Source organism: Beta vulgaris, chromosome 5 (assembly GCF_026745355.1).
Source record: "Beta vulgaris subsp. vulgaris cultivar EL10 chromosome 5, EL10.2, whole genome shotgun sequence".
Lineage (NCBI taxonomy): Eukaryota > Viridiplantae > Streptophyta > Magnoliopsida > Caryophyllales > Amaranthaceae > Beta > Beta vulgaris.
The window spans coordinates 57,452,597-57,466,054 of record NC_079206.1 but is presented as its reverse complement, the minus strand read 5'-3'; the positions used below and the strand labels follow the sequence as shown (position 1 = coordinate 57,466,054).

At 35.3% G+C, this 13,458-nt stretch overlaps 1 protein-coding gene and 1 long non-coding RNA gene across 7 annotated transcripts; one reads left to right on the top strand and one right to left on the bottom strand.

The window, feature by feature from the left end:
• Positions 1-3,756: 3,756 nt before the first annotated feature.
• On the bottom strand, positions 3,757-5,130 carry LOC130591543 (uncharacterized). The gene is made up of 3 exons (XR_008969301.1): positions 4,842-5,130; positions 4,215-4,322; positions 3,757-3,946 (listed from the first exon to the last, which is right to left on the bottom strand). It is a non-coding gene; the product is annotated as an uncharacterized LOC130591543 (long non-coding RNA).
• A 2,174-nt stretch (positions 5,131-7,304) lies between these two features.
• On the top strand, positions 7,305-11,979 carry LOC104884003 (putative pentatricopeptide repeat-containing protein At1g74580). 6 transcript variants are annotated; one of them, XM_010668586.4, is made up of 4 exons: positions 7,305-10,315; positions 10,529-10,627; positions 11,345-11,431; positions 11,620-11,979. In XM_010668586.4, exon 1 carries the CDS (start codon positions 7,851-7,853, stop codon positions 10,125-10,127), a length of 2,277 nt encoding a protein of 758 aa, XP_010666888.1. In that variant the 5' UTR covers positions 7,305-7,850; the 3' UTR covers positions 10,128-10,315; positions 10,529-10,627; positions 11,345-11,431; positions 11,620-11,979. The 6 variants fall into 6 exon arrangements, with proteins under 6 accessions (XP_010666888.1, XP_010666887.1, XP_010666889.1 ...); XM_010668585.4 differs by having other exon boundaries at positions 11,338-11,431; XM_010668587.4 differs by having other exon boundaries at positions 11,300-11,431.
• The last annotated feature ends 1,479 nt before the right edge of the window (positions 11,980-13,458 follow it).

Genomic DNA, 13,458 nt, shown 5'->3' with positions numbered 1-13,458 from the left:
ATTCATCGACAAAAATTTGATAAAATTTACATTGAACTTTCATAAAACAATATCTTATTTAAACATAATACTACTTCGTATTTAATTAATATTCAAATATATACAGATTCAACTTTTAACAACCTTCTACAAAGTGCTATATATTTTCTTCGGTCTCAAAATTTTGTCCAGTTGTACTTCAATCAAACTTAACCTTCAAAACAGAAAGTTAAACATAGAGGTTAAAATTAAACTAACATGAAAACTAAACATACTCCGTATAAAATAACACTGAACAAAAATTCAGCAAAAATTAAAATCATCTAAGCTTAATGCTAACTTAATTAATAATGGACCATATTTTTAAGCTTGCTATAGGCCTTCAACATCAGTGATTTCATATCCCTGTCTCCCCAATCTCATATTAAATATTTGCAAAATTGCAGTACCATTTTACTTCACATGATGTTAGCCATATCTGACATCTCAAAACACATCAGTACCAAAATCTTAATAAACGACTTATGATTTATTATTATTATTCTTTTTACAAAAATGAACATTAATCTACAACTAAAAAAAGTAGTCATGAAAATAAATTACATTCAAGATAGAATTATAAACAACTTAAGCTTTTAACAATTTATGAATTAAATCAAAGTATAATGAAGCAAACTCTGAAAAAAAAATAAACGTAATAGTGCTTACTTGAATTGCGAATTGGGATGGAGATAAGGGAGAAACTTCAAGATTACTCCTTTATATAGAATTTGCTCAAAAATTAACCGTTTGATGAGAATAAATTAGGAGAAATTGAGATTAATTATTGCTCCTCGCCATCAATTATGAATGGCAATCTCACATTTGGTAAAACTAATTTTTTTTCCGTTAAAATTGTTTTGGGTAAGACAAAAAGAATATAATTTTTCATGGAGAATCAAAACAAATCAAAGAATTTATTGTTTGATTTTCGAAAATAAGGAAAGATATTGATAGGAAGAAATTAGAAAGTTGAAAGAAAAAAAATGAAAGGTTGGAATGGTTACGTTGTACGTGAAAACCGATGAATGAAGAGGAAGAATACTAATGCCCCATCCCTATTCCCTACTACTACTAACTTAATGACCTAACCTAAGTAATATATCTTCACAAATTTGAAACTGCACCTACCCAAACTATATCGAATAATGAATCAAGCAAATGGACGATCATGAAGGGAAGAAAATACATGTGAATCATAGAGCTACCATTATCATCAATTAGATTGGATATGCATATTTAAATTTACTTTAGTATCAATTGTTAAATTAGCATAAATAAATAAGCTGATTTTTTTGTATGTACATCATCACCAATATATATGAAATGTTTATATATCATCACTTATTAATAGATCACCAATATGACTTGTACATCATCACCCATGAAAAAAACGTTCCATATATGTAATCTTTAGAAACCATAAAAAACATGATTAGCACAACAACATGTACATATGAGCTTCGAATCATCAACTTAAGCTGTAACTCTTTCTTTAGCCTCTTACGTTGTTGCTGCTTTGTTTGCGTTACTACTATGGTATTGTGGTGTAGTTGGTGCTCCAATTAAATATGGGCTTTTGTATACATATGATATTGAAGAAAAAAAGATCTCCCTACTCTATAATATCCAAAGCATACGTATAACTCAATGCATGATTTTGGAGTAGGGCACGTTTTGGAGTAATGGTGAGCTATGACATGGTCTCTATTTATACTTGTAATATTGTACATTTAATTGATTTTTTTCCTAATTCCAAAAATATATATGATTGACTTGATTGACATTTTGGATCCCTTACCCCTAAACTACGATTGTAATATCAATCAATTAAATAGAAAATGGCAATGATTTAGTAGTGATTTAAATTCATAAAGATTTAAGGATACTAATTGCCTAATCAAAGTCATAAATCACCTAAAATTATGGTTGATTGAATATTAGCATAAATATTGATTGATATCTTTATTTTATTACCATGTTAATAATTTTTTATTAATTTCGAATACTAATATAAATTAAGTGATTGATTGACAATTACCATTAATGAAGGCAATAATTAAGATTGATTGATAATTTAAATTACTTGCCATGTTTAGTTGCTGAGTAAAATTTTCGAACATACCAATATGACAACTAAAAATTTCGGCCAAAAACATATCAATATAAGATTTTAATTACGTAATTGTAACCATAATTAACGTCAATCACATTAATATACTAATAATTGTTTCCTTAATTATATTGATTACGGATCAATTTGATTCTAAATCTTACTGATTTCCTAATTTAATTCAATATCAAATCAATTATATGCGTGATTAAGGGAAAAAATTATTATTGTAGTGAAGACAGTGATAAGTAGTGTAGCATTCGCAGACAAACACAACAAAAGCTATGCTTAATAAAAATACAGATTTTAATATTGTAAATTGATGCAATATTTTCAATTTTAGTTTGTCATTATTAGCAGTTTGAAGCCATTCAACTCCTCATATCAAATAGAGTGCTCCATAACAAAACATAATCGAAACGAATAAACAGAAGCAAAATTATATGCTGATACAGATTAAATCAAATATAAAACATAACAAATAATAGTGCTGGATATTAAATGCAAAAACCTCTATGAACCCAAATCTCCATACAGGCTTATAAAATATTACTTTGGTAATGCAAAGCTCTGTACTTGTTTCCTATTTCCACATAAACTCTACTTCAATCACCATATTGCTATCCATCTATTACACAGTTGACTAAAATTTGTACCTAATCCAACCTAAATAATTATTTCATAACACATCTGGCTGCAGTTCTTACTAAAACTCAAGTTTCATGTTGTTTTACATTTGATTAAAAGTTGTACCTAATCCAACCTCAAATTTGGTTTTAATGAATCTAGCTATATCACTAATCAAAAACCAGCATCAATGCCTCCATTATTCTCGTGAAATTTAGTCAGCATTACCCCAAACTTTTTCTCGCTTTCATGGCTGAACTTTCACTCTCCACCACCACTACCTCCCGTCACCAATCCTCCTGTAATAAAGAATTTTGCACATATGAAGAAGAAACAAAACTAAATTAAGATTTCTGACGAATATGGAGGGCTTTTCAATAGAATCCAAAAATTTGAAGGAAACCATAGAATTAAATCACTAAAAATGTCACCTTAAACAACTTCAAAATCTCTAATCACCCCCAAAGAAATATTAGAATCACCACAAACCTATGCAAATATAAATGAAAAGCCATGAAGACGAAACCCCAAAACCCAAAAAATCAAACCATAAACCATGGAATGTTCTTATAAGATTAATCTATGTACATGTTAATTGGGCCAGAATAAAAAAAAAGATTGAATATTGGAGTTCAGGAGAAAGAGAGAAATACTCCAAATTCACAAATTGTTTCTTCAAGTTGAAGAGGCTTATACTATGTTTAAAGGGTTATAATTCATAAGAAAACGCTAATATCCATTGGAATTATGGCACACATATCCAACATTAAGGGTTTTACCAAAAATATTCCAACCAAACATCTACATACTGCAAAACCGAAACCCAAATCAAGCAGATTAACAATAAACCCAAAAAGATAACCTGTTCAAACAAAGAATTGTGAAGCAATAACCATTTGAGCCCTTGAAATTGGAAAGGATAAAAGAAGCTTACCCAAAATCGATAACCAACTAAACCCAAACCTCTACCACCGACCAAACACATAAACCTGCCAACAATAACAATACAGAATATGAAGAATACCTAAAATTATTGAAGGTTAATCTGAAAAGGAATCAGAAAAGTTCCAACCTTAGTGACCAACCTTCTCCATTCATCGTCAGTCACAAGTTCCCTCCCATTCTTGTCACTCTCCTTTTTTCGAACTTCAGCAACCCAGTTGATTAAATTGCTCAGGTTTTCAGGAGCTGATGTAAAAATAAAAGATTGTTTGCCAAATTATTATCGTGCCACAACCCTTGCTAAATTACTACTACTATGAGATGCAACGAAGCATAATCAGTTATACAGATCAATTCGAGAAGTTAGATAAGTGATTATAATGCAAAGTTCATGCTCAAGTGGAATACATTCACAATATAAAAAGAAACACAGTAATTAGACGAAATACAAACAGAAGAGATGCAAGAAAAGCACAATTATTAAAAAGAAAAAAAGAGAAATGATAGAAAATACCATCATAGCGTTCAGCTTGTTCTGTAGTGGAAGCCATTGAAAAGCAGCGGACTTAAGAGATTCAACAAAGGTAAGAGGAATGATGAACAAAACAGGAGGCCTGCAATCCTGCATACGCACATGATCGAAATCACAACCCAGATTCACCCAAAAAAGGAACCATAATCGAACCCCCAAACCCCTAAAATTCGATCCCCATTTAACCCTAACCCCAAAATTCACTGAAACCCTACCCCCAAAACCCAAAATAACCCAAAATAAGGAAAACAACACAAACCCTAAAAGCGAAAAAACCCCAATTCAACCCGATTCGATTCACTGATAAAATAATAGTAGGAAATGAAGAAGAAATAAAGTGACACGAGTAGTGACAGCATCCCTTGATTTGATGATGTTGATTCACTCACCCTAAATTTTACTAAAAATAAAACGAAGCAAAACCCTAAATTCTATCAACCTAACAAAACCCAGATCCCGCGAAAACCCAACATTTGCCAAATTATGTGTCAACCATAAGCAATGCAAGTTACTTCAAAATAGCATCAACCATAAAAAGAAGCAAAATCCGATTCCAAACTCGCAAATTTGAGAGCGAAAAAAAATGAACAGTGAAAATTCAATCGTTACCTCAACAGTGCAGATGAAGAAATCAAGAGGATCAGATGGTCGATCTTTGTTCATCTCCCAAATTACGCAGTTCTCTGCAACGAATCAAAAATGAAATCACAGATCAACCATAAAAATACTCAATTTCAAATCAACTTAACCAAAAAAATCATCAAAGAAATCAATATAACATTAACGAAAGAATTAGCAATGAAAATTTGCGAGAAAAATTGATGCAGATCAAGAGAATCGTGAAGAAGATGAGAGAGGAGAGAGGAGGGAGGAGAGAGACAGAGGCGTGAAGAAGAGAATAGAAAGAAAAGATTGTGTGGCTCATATGGCACAACAAAGGAAAGGCTGAGATTTTCCCTTAACAGTAGCCAACTTCCTTCTTTTAAAAGGTCAACGAAACGTGCAATTTAGTTGCCATATATTAAATAGATTACGCTATTTCAATAAACGTTTCCTTAATTATGTAGATCACATATCAATTTAAATCCTTGATTGACGCCAATTACATATTCTTTGATTCGAGTGACACGTGGACACCCTCATTGAGCTCGAAAAAAATACTGATCAAAGGAGCATGCCACGTCATGCCACGTAGGATTGAAATCGATAACAGAACGACATGTGGCCTCAAGGATCCTACTTTAAATATATATATATAGATACATTTTAAAATCAAGGGTTCATATTGGTGGAAGAGAATGATTTAAGAGTGGATTTTGACGAGATAAAATAGGGGGATTTGGGAAAGAGAATATACGAGTCATCGATTCTTTTATTCAATGGTTGATATTGCTTAAACTTTACCTCGTAGAGTTTCACTAAAACTCTAGAGGATCCAAATACAACTATAGCCGGTTTGTCTCTAAACGTTTTGAACTTCTAATAGAAAGTAGCAACCCTAACTTTTTTGGTTACTTTCCAAAAATAGTCATTCGTCTTCTCTAATATCTCTAATTAAGTAATTAGTATGTACTCCTTTCAAGTTTTATTAGTTTATCTACTATTTCTTTATGGCATATCTATTAAGACACTAAATTAAATCTTAATATCTCTAATTATTAATAAGCGAAAATTACAAAAAGTTGATATTTGAATAATACACATTGAGTCTAATCTAACAAGATCTCACATTATTTTATTTTTCCTTAAGTATAAATTACAAGAAATAGTTAAAGTCATATATGCAAATAGTGTTAACAGTCAAAATGGGTAAGCTAATAAAAAATCGAAGGGAGTAAATATAAAACTACTTTTCCATTGACTTAAGATAATTGAAAAAGATGGCATTCACAAATATTATATATTAGAATATCTCGACTTAGTAGTTAATTAGAGTGTAGGATTATGTTAGGAAACGATTTCTAAAACTTATGGTTGTCCTAGAATATTTAGAAGTTTGCACTTAAGAAAGCAAATTGGTTAAAGTTTTTTTTTACGAGAAAATTGGTTGAAGTTAAAATTAGTAGTAGACTAGTAGTATTGATTTTTTTTTATTTTTTAAGCCAATTACCTTATACTTGTCAAAAATATACCCTTATACGATTACACCCTACTCGACCATACGACTACTCTACTTATATTAACCCAAAAACATATATAGTACCAATTATGATTAGTACGTCATTATCAATTATCATAAATCCGACCTACCATTTCTTATAGAGCTTACCAAGAACGGCTCAACTTGACCCAATCCCTACCCGACCCAAATTATCAGCGGGCCGGACTGCAATATCAGGCTCGAATCCGGGGTAGTGATGGCCACTGGTGCGGACTGGGCGGGCCGGACCGTGGGCCGAAGCGGGCTGGGCTGAGATTTCACGGCCTAGGACCGGACCGTGAAATTCATGTATTGGGTGGGCTGGTCCGCGGGCTGAAAAGTCTTGGCCCACACTGGTCTGTTACTGGTTTTCACGGTTCGAGAAGCAGTTCTGGCGGTTCGTGGGTCTAGTGGGATGGACTGGGCTGGCGGGCTGGCATGAGATATTTTTTTTAAAAATTATTTAATCATTGAAATTATTCATTATTGTTATATAAAATCTTAAAATGAATAAAAATATATACAATTATTAAAATTAATGAATAATTTCATTATTTTAAAATTTGATTGAATTATAATATATGCAATTTGATTAAAATATATACAATTTGATTAAAATATACACAATTTAGTTCAATAATAACTTGGACTGGGCTGGTCTGGTTAATGGGTTGGGCTGGATCGATTTCGTGGTTCGGGATGGGCGGTTTTAGTAGCGGGCTTTAGTGGGCTGGGCTCAAGAAATCTGGCCCACGACCCACCCACCAATTTCACGGTTCGAGCTGGGCTGGACCGGACTTTTTGCGAGCCCAGCCCACACGGCCCACGAGGTAGGCTGGGTTGGATGGGCTGGATTGGCCCGCACTGTTGGCCATCTCTAATCCGGGGTTTGAGCAGGATAATGCAGCCCGATTTAATATCAAGCTTATATTAGAGCAGGCCCGCTTTCAGGCCCGGCCTGATTATTTTTATCCTACCTGGTAAGGTATTTGCATTTTGCACCATGAATGCTTCTCCTTCAACCTGCTGTAAATCTCCAACATCAGTGTCAGACTCAGTGATTCTCCTCTCTCTCCAGCAAACAGATTACTAAAAATCTTCCCTTCATTCTTGAAACAAGGTTTGATTAATTAATTAATTAATTCCCCCCCCCCCCCCCCTTCTCTTTCCCACTATATTACCTCATTTTTCTATCTGCTTTCAATTTTCAAACCCTATAAATTCTCAGAATACAAATTTTAATACTTACAGTTAAATGTATAAGCTAAAACGAACAAGTTTTAGGTAATCTCAATTGGGATTTTTTTTTAAGGAGATATCTTTGTGTTTTTCTTCGTGTAATTATGCCTACCACCTGTTCGATGAAATTACACTAGTTTTACTCTGTCCAGTTTCATGATATTGGTATTGAACACTGAAAAGGGTATAGCTTGAAATTGAGACAGTGAAGACGTATGGTAGTTTTGTAGTTTTGTGTAATGAGTAGGCCTTTACTAGCAAAACATGTAGCAGCTGTGATCAAACATCAGAAAGATCCTTTGAAGGCGCTCGAAACGTTCAAATCAGTTAAAAATGAGGAGGGGTTCAAGCATAATTTGCTGACATATAAGTGCATTATAGATAAGGTTGGTGCACATGGGAAGTTTGAAGCTATGGAGTCTTTGTTATCGGATATGAGGACGGATATTGATAATGGTGTTGTGGAGGGAGTGTACATTGGGGCCATGAAGAGTTATGGAAGGAAAGGGAAGGTTCAAGAGGCGGTTGATGTGTTTGAGAGGATGGATTTTTACAACTGTGAACCATCGGTCATGTCATACAATGCGATTATGAATATTTTGGTTGAGCATAGTTACTTCAATCAAGCGCATAAAGTTTATCTGAGGTTAAAAGATAAACAGATATGTCCTGATGTGTATACCTATACAATCAGGATTAAGTTTTTTTGTAGAACTAAGAGGTTTAATGCTGCTTTAAGGCTTCTTAAGAACATGGCTTCTCAGGGCTGTGATGTGAATGCAGTTGCGTATTGTACCCTTATAGGTGGTCTATATGAAGAGCAATATGAAGCGGAAGCATTGAAGTTGTTCTGTCAGATGCTTAGCCTTGGAATTTGTCCTGATGTATTTACATTTAACAAGCTGATGCACGTACTCTGCAGGAAGGGTGATGTTCGAGAAAGTCAAAAGCTTTTCAGTAAGGTTTTGAAGAGGGGGATTTCAGCAAATCTGTTTACTTTTAATATTTTCATTGAAGGCTTTTGTGAGAATAAGTCTGTCAGTGAGGCTGCTGGTTTACTGGATGACATATCAATTGAGGGTTTTACTCCAGATGTGGTGACATACAACTTACTGATACGTGGACTTTGTAAGAACTTGAACGTTGTTGAGGCTGAGAGGTACATGCATCAAATGATAAATAAAGGGTTTAGTCCAGATGCTTTCACATACAACTCCATAATTGATGCTTACTGCAAACTAGGCATGGTACAGAGTGCAGAAATTTTACTCCGGAATGCGGCAACCAGAGGCTTTACGCCTGATGAATATACATATTGCTCTTTAATCGATGGCTTATGCAAGAATGGTGATGTTGACAGGGCAATGGCTATATTTAATGAGGCTGAGATGAAAGAATTGAAGGCTAACGTTATTATTTACAACACGTTGATAAAAGGTTTATCTCACCAGGGGATGATTCTTGAAGCATTACAACTTATAAATAATATGGCAAGAGTTGGTTGCTCTCCCAATATATGGACATACAATACAGTTATCAATGGACTTTGCAAAATGGGTTGCTTGTCTGATGCCAATAGCCTCGTCGATGATGCCATAGCAAGGGGGTGTTTACCTGACATCTTCACCTTCAATACACTAATAGATGGATACTGCAAACAGTTGAAATTGGAGTTGGCAATTGAACTTATTGATAAAATGTGGGATCATGGTGTTACTCCTGACGTGATAACATACAATACTCTGTTGGATGGGCTCTGCAAGGCTGCAAAGTTTGAAGCTGTTTCGGGAACTTTTGAAACAATGGTGGAGAAAGGGTGCATTCCTAACCATATTACATACAATGTACTTATAGACAGCTTCTGCAAGGCTCGTAAGCTAGATAAAGCTTTAGACTTGCTTGCGGATATGAGGTGCAGGGGTCTGACACCAGATCTTGTTGTTCTTGGCACGTTGATAAATGGTTATTGCAAGCAGGGTGACTTGGGTGGAGCCTACCAGTTGTTCAGAAACATTAACAAAGAATATGGACTTTCACATACGACAGCAACATACAACATTGTGATCAATGCGTTTGGTGAAAGACTGGATATAGACATGGCTGAGAGGCTTTTTCATGAGATGATTGAGAAGGGATGTCTTCCAGACAGTTATACTTATCGTGCATTAATAGATGGGTTTTGCAAAGCGAGTAAAGATGATGGTGGCTACAAATTCCTTTTGGAGAAGATCGAAAAGGGATTTAAGCCTTCACTAGCAACATGTGGACGGGTACTCAATTGTCTATGCTTGAAACAAAAGATCAATAAAGCTGTTAGAATTATCCATCTTATGGTGCATGAAGGTATCGTTCCTGAAGTCGTAGAGGGTATTTTCAATTCTACTAAAAGGGAGATAGCAGCACCAAAGATTATTGTGGAGGACTTGCTAAGGAAAAGCCATATAACTTATTATTCATATGAACTCCTATATGATGGTGTTCGAGATAAAAAGCTACTAAGGAAAAGTCTCCTATGAAGGCTTCCCAAGTTTCCAAGTGTCTTTCAGCAGAAGATTCCTGAGAATTTGATATGATACTTTGAACTAAGAATCTATGCACCAACTACCAAGCTAGATCTTCTGATATGTCATAACTCGGGAATCTCAGGACTTACCTGGAAGGCTGGAAGAAAGGAGCGATAAAATTCACATTGGACATCTCTATGGTAAAGTCTTTTGTCTAGATGCATAAGCTGTTTGTGTTCTTGCAAAGTCACCTTTGAAAGTTGTATTCCATCATCATCATATTAAAGTTATATAAGTTGGAAACATTTTAGTAGTATTAATGTCCAGATGCTGACTATCATTCCAAAAATTTAAGTTATCTTTTTTAAGTAATGCAAGCGTCACTAACCTTCGCTGGTTTCTGTTGTTTGAAGGTCGTTGTATTGGTTTACTGTTTCCTCGGAGGAGCAACTGTGTTAATTAGCTATTATAAAAGGAGTCCTTGGGTGGAAGCACCTTGGCTGTACCGATGGGTAATTACTAACAACTTACATATTTATGCATTGCTGTTTAGAAGAAAAAGTGAGCTGTGGCGGAACCTATTACACTAGAAGTTGCTTCTCAGATTTTCCTTCACTGCTTTCATTTTCATCGGATTTTATCAAGCAAGCATTTAGAATGGTTAGACTTCAGGATTTAGGCTCCGTTTGGTTGGATGTAAAACATTTTCATGTAAAACATTTTACAATGGAAAATTCAAATGCAAAGCTAATTTCCTTTGTTTGGTTCAATGTAAAAAAAAGTTGTGGAAAAGAGAAAAATTGAAGAGGAAGGGAGAGGATGAATAAGAGTAGAGTAAAAGGTTGCTAAGGAAGAGGGAGGAAAATGTGTTTTTCCTTCTTTTTGAAAGGAAAATGATTTTCACCTAGAGCACCCTTGATGGAAAACTTGTTTTACACTCACCAAACCAAACAACGAAAAATAAGAAGAAAAGGAACTCATTTTCATGTAAAATAAAAGGAGCTCATTTTCATGGAAAATATATTATACCCCTGCCAAACGGAGCCTTAAGGTGAATCCTTTAGGAAAAGACAGACGTCAATGTTTTTCCCTGCATCATACAGTTAGTTTCTCTATTGATTTGTGTGGAATAAAACTATTTGAGAGTGGAATTTTCATATTTGAGATATACTAATAATGAATAGACCTGCTTTCGAGGTACTATTGACCTGAGTTCTTCTAGAGTGCAGAGGCTGTATGGTAGCTGGATAGCAATGCTGTATCGAACCGTTCTGTCTTTTCCGGAGATTTGCATTCTTTTGACTGCTGTACATTAGGTAACTGCTTTCTGATTCTTGGAACTTAATTGTATTCTAATTTTTTTTTTTTTTGACGGGAATTGTATTCTAATATTAACGAATAATGATTAAGCTTGGAGTAGATTAATTGTGTGTGTTAACGATGGACAAAGCTTCACTATCTGACATTAATTCTTCTTTTACCTTTCTACTGTCGTGTGCATCAGTCTATCATATATGAAGAGTGCTTGGTCGCTGTGGGTTGAATCATCAGATAACAATGGCACTACCTGATATTTTGCAACACCATGACAAGTTTGACAGCTTAGCAGATTCGAGCATTGAAATTTTAACTTTGCAGCCTGCGCAGATTCAGGGTTACAGGATAGAAAAGCTCATATGTATGATTTCGCAAGATCTAGTTTTCTTCAAGTAACAGATTCTAGAGATCGTTTGGATTCCATTAGTAATGCAGATTCGGAATATCACACATTACTCAATAGAAGAGTCTGCAAAACAAGATGCATCTTTATCAACTATGTTGTGTAATTTGTATAATTGTACCAATATACTGCATTATTTTGGCTCGATCAGTCTCAACTCCCTGACCAGAGATGAAGTGGCCTAGGTATTCCACTTTGGGGATAGCAAAGCTGCACTTGCTAGATTTCACATACAAGTGGTGGTGCTGCATGATCTCAAAGACCTTCGCCCATGGACCCAATGAGCCTCTAAAGATGGATTGTAGACTGATATGTCATCAAAGAAGACTAACACAAACCTTCTAAGAAATGGTCTAAACACTTCATTCATCTGAAAGGAAACTGGAGCATTGGTCAAACATGACGAAGAACTCATAGTACCCGGAATGAGTCTTGAATGTTGTTTTATAAACATCATCTGGAGAGACCCTAAGCTGGTGATATCCAGCCCTTAGATCCAGCTTAGTGAAAACCTTTGATTCTGTTAGCTCATCAAATGAGCTCATCCACCATTGGAATATGGTATTTATTCTTAACACTTCTATTGTTAAGTTCTCTATAGTCCACACATAATCTCCAATTGCCATCCTTCTTGCCTACCAGAACTACAAGAGAAGCAAATTTTCTTTCCTTTCTCCAATGAGCTACTCAATGACATCCCTGTGTTTAAGTGGGTATCTATAGGGCCTTATGTTCACAGGTTGGGCTCCATTAAGTAAGGGGATTTTGTGATCAAATTAAAGGGTCCTTTACTTGGAGGAAGGCTAGTGGGTTCAGTGAAGATAGTGCTAAAATTAGTACGCAAAGCTGTTAACTTAGGGTATTGGGTAGAGGGGTGATTTCTTGAGTATAACATTAGGCAACAGGTTCAACATCAAGTGAAATGACTTCCAATAGGCATACATGAGCAGCAGTTGGGATCATTTTTGAAGCAGTAGCATTCTCTACAGCTTTTAGTCTTTTAGGTGCTACCCCTCTTAACACATGAAGTTTACCCTTGAAAGTAAATTCCATCTTGAGTTGTTTAAGGTTTCATTTCACTGTCCCCATGGTGCTTAACCACTGGACACCAAGCACCATGTCGCATCCCCCCAAGGGAATAATAAGAGCATTAGAAGTGAATGTTACAAACTGAAGTTGCCAAGAGAACCCCTTGCACACCCAGGGAGCAAGCTAGTTGATTCCCATAAGCTATAGTAACAACCTGAGTGGGAGAATACTCCAACCAATTTCTGAGCCAATGAGTGATCTAGGAAGTTACGAGTGCTTCCTGAATCAATAAGTATGTGGTGTGGGTTTCTTCCCATAAAACCCTGTGACCCTTATAGTTTAAAATCCCTGACGTCCAGCCAATGCATTCAAGGAAATACAAGGTTCTGTTGTGATATTAAGGCACTTGGCCTCCTTTTTAAGCTTCTCCGCATAACTCAACCTTCCTTCTAGGTTGGGAATTTTGTGGGGGTAGGCGGTGTTTGGTATTTAGGTGGAGTTAAAGAGGTAGGGGAGCTGTCAAGAGTGGTGGGACTGGAGATGTTTTTGGTGAAGGTAGCACTGGCTTTGGGTTAGGATTATAGTGAGAGATTG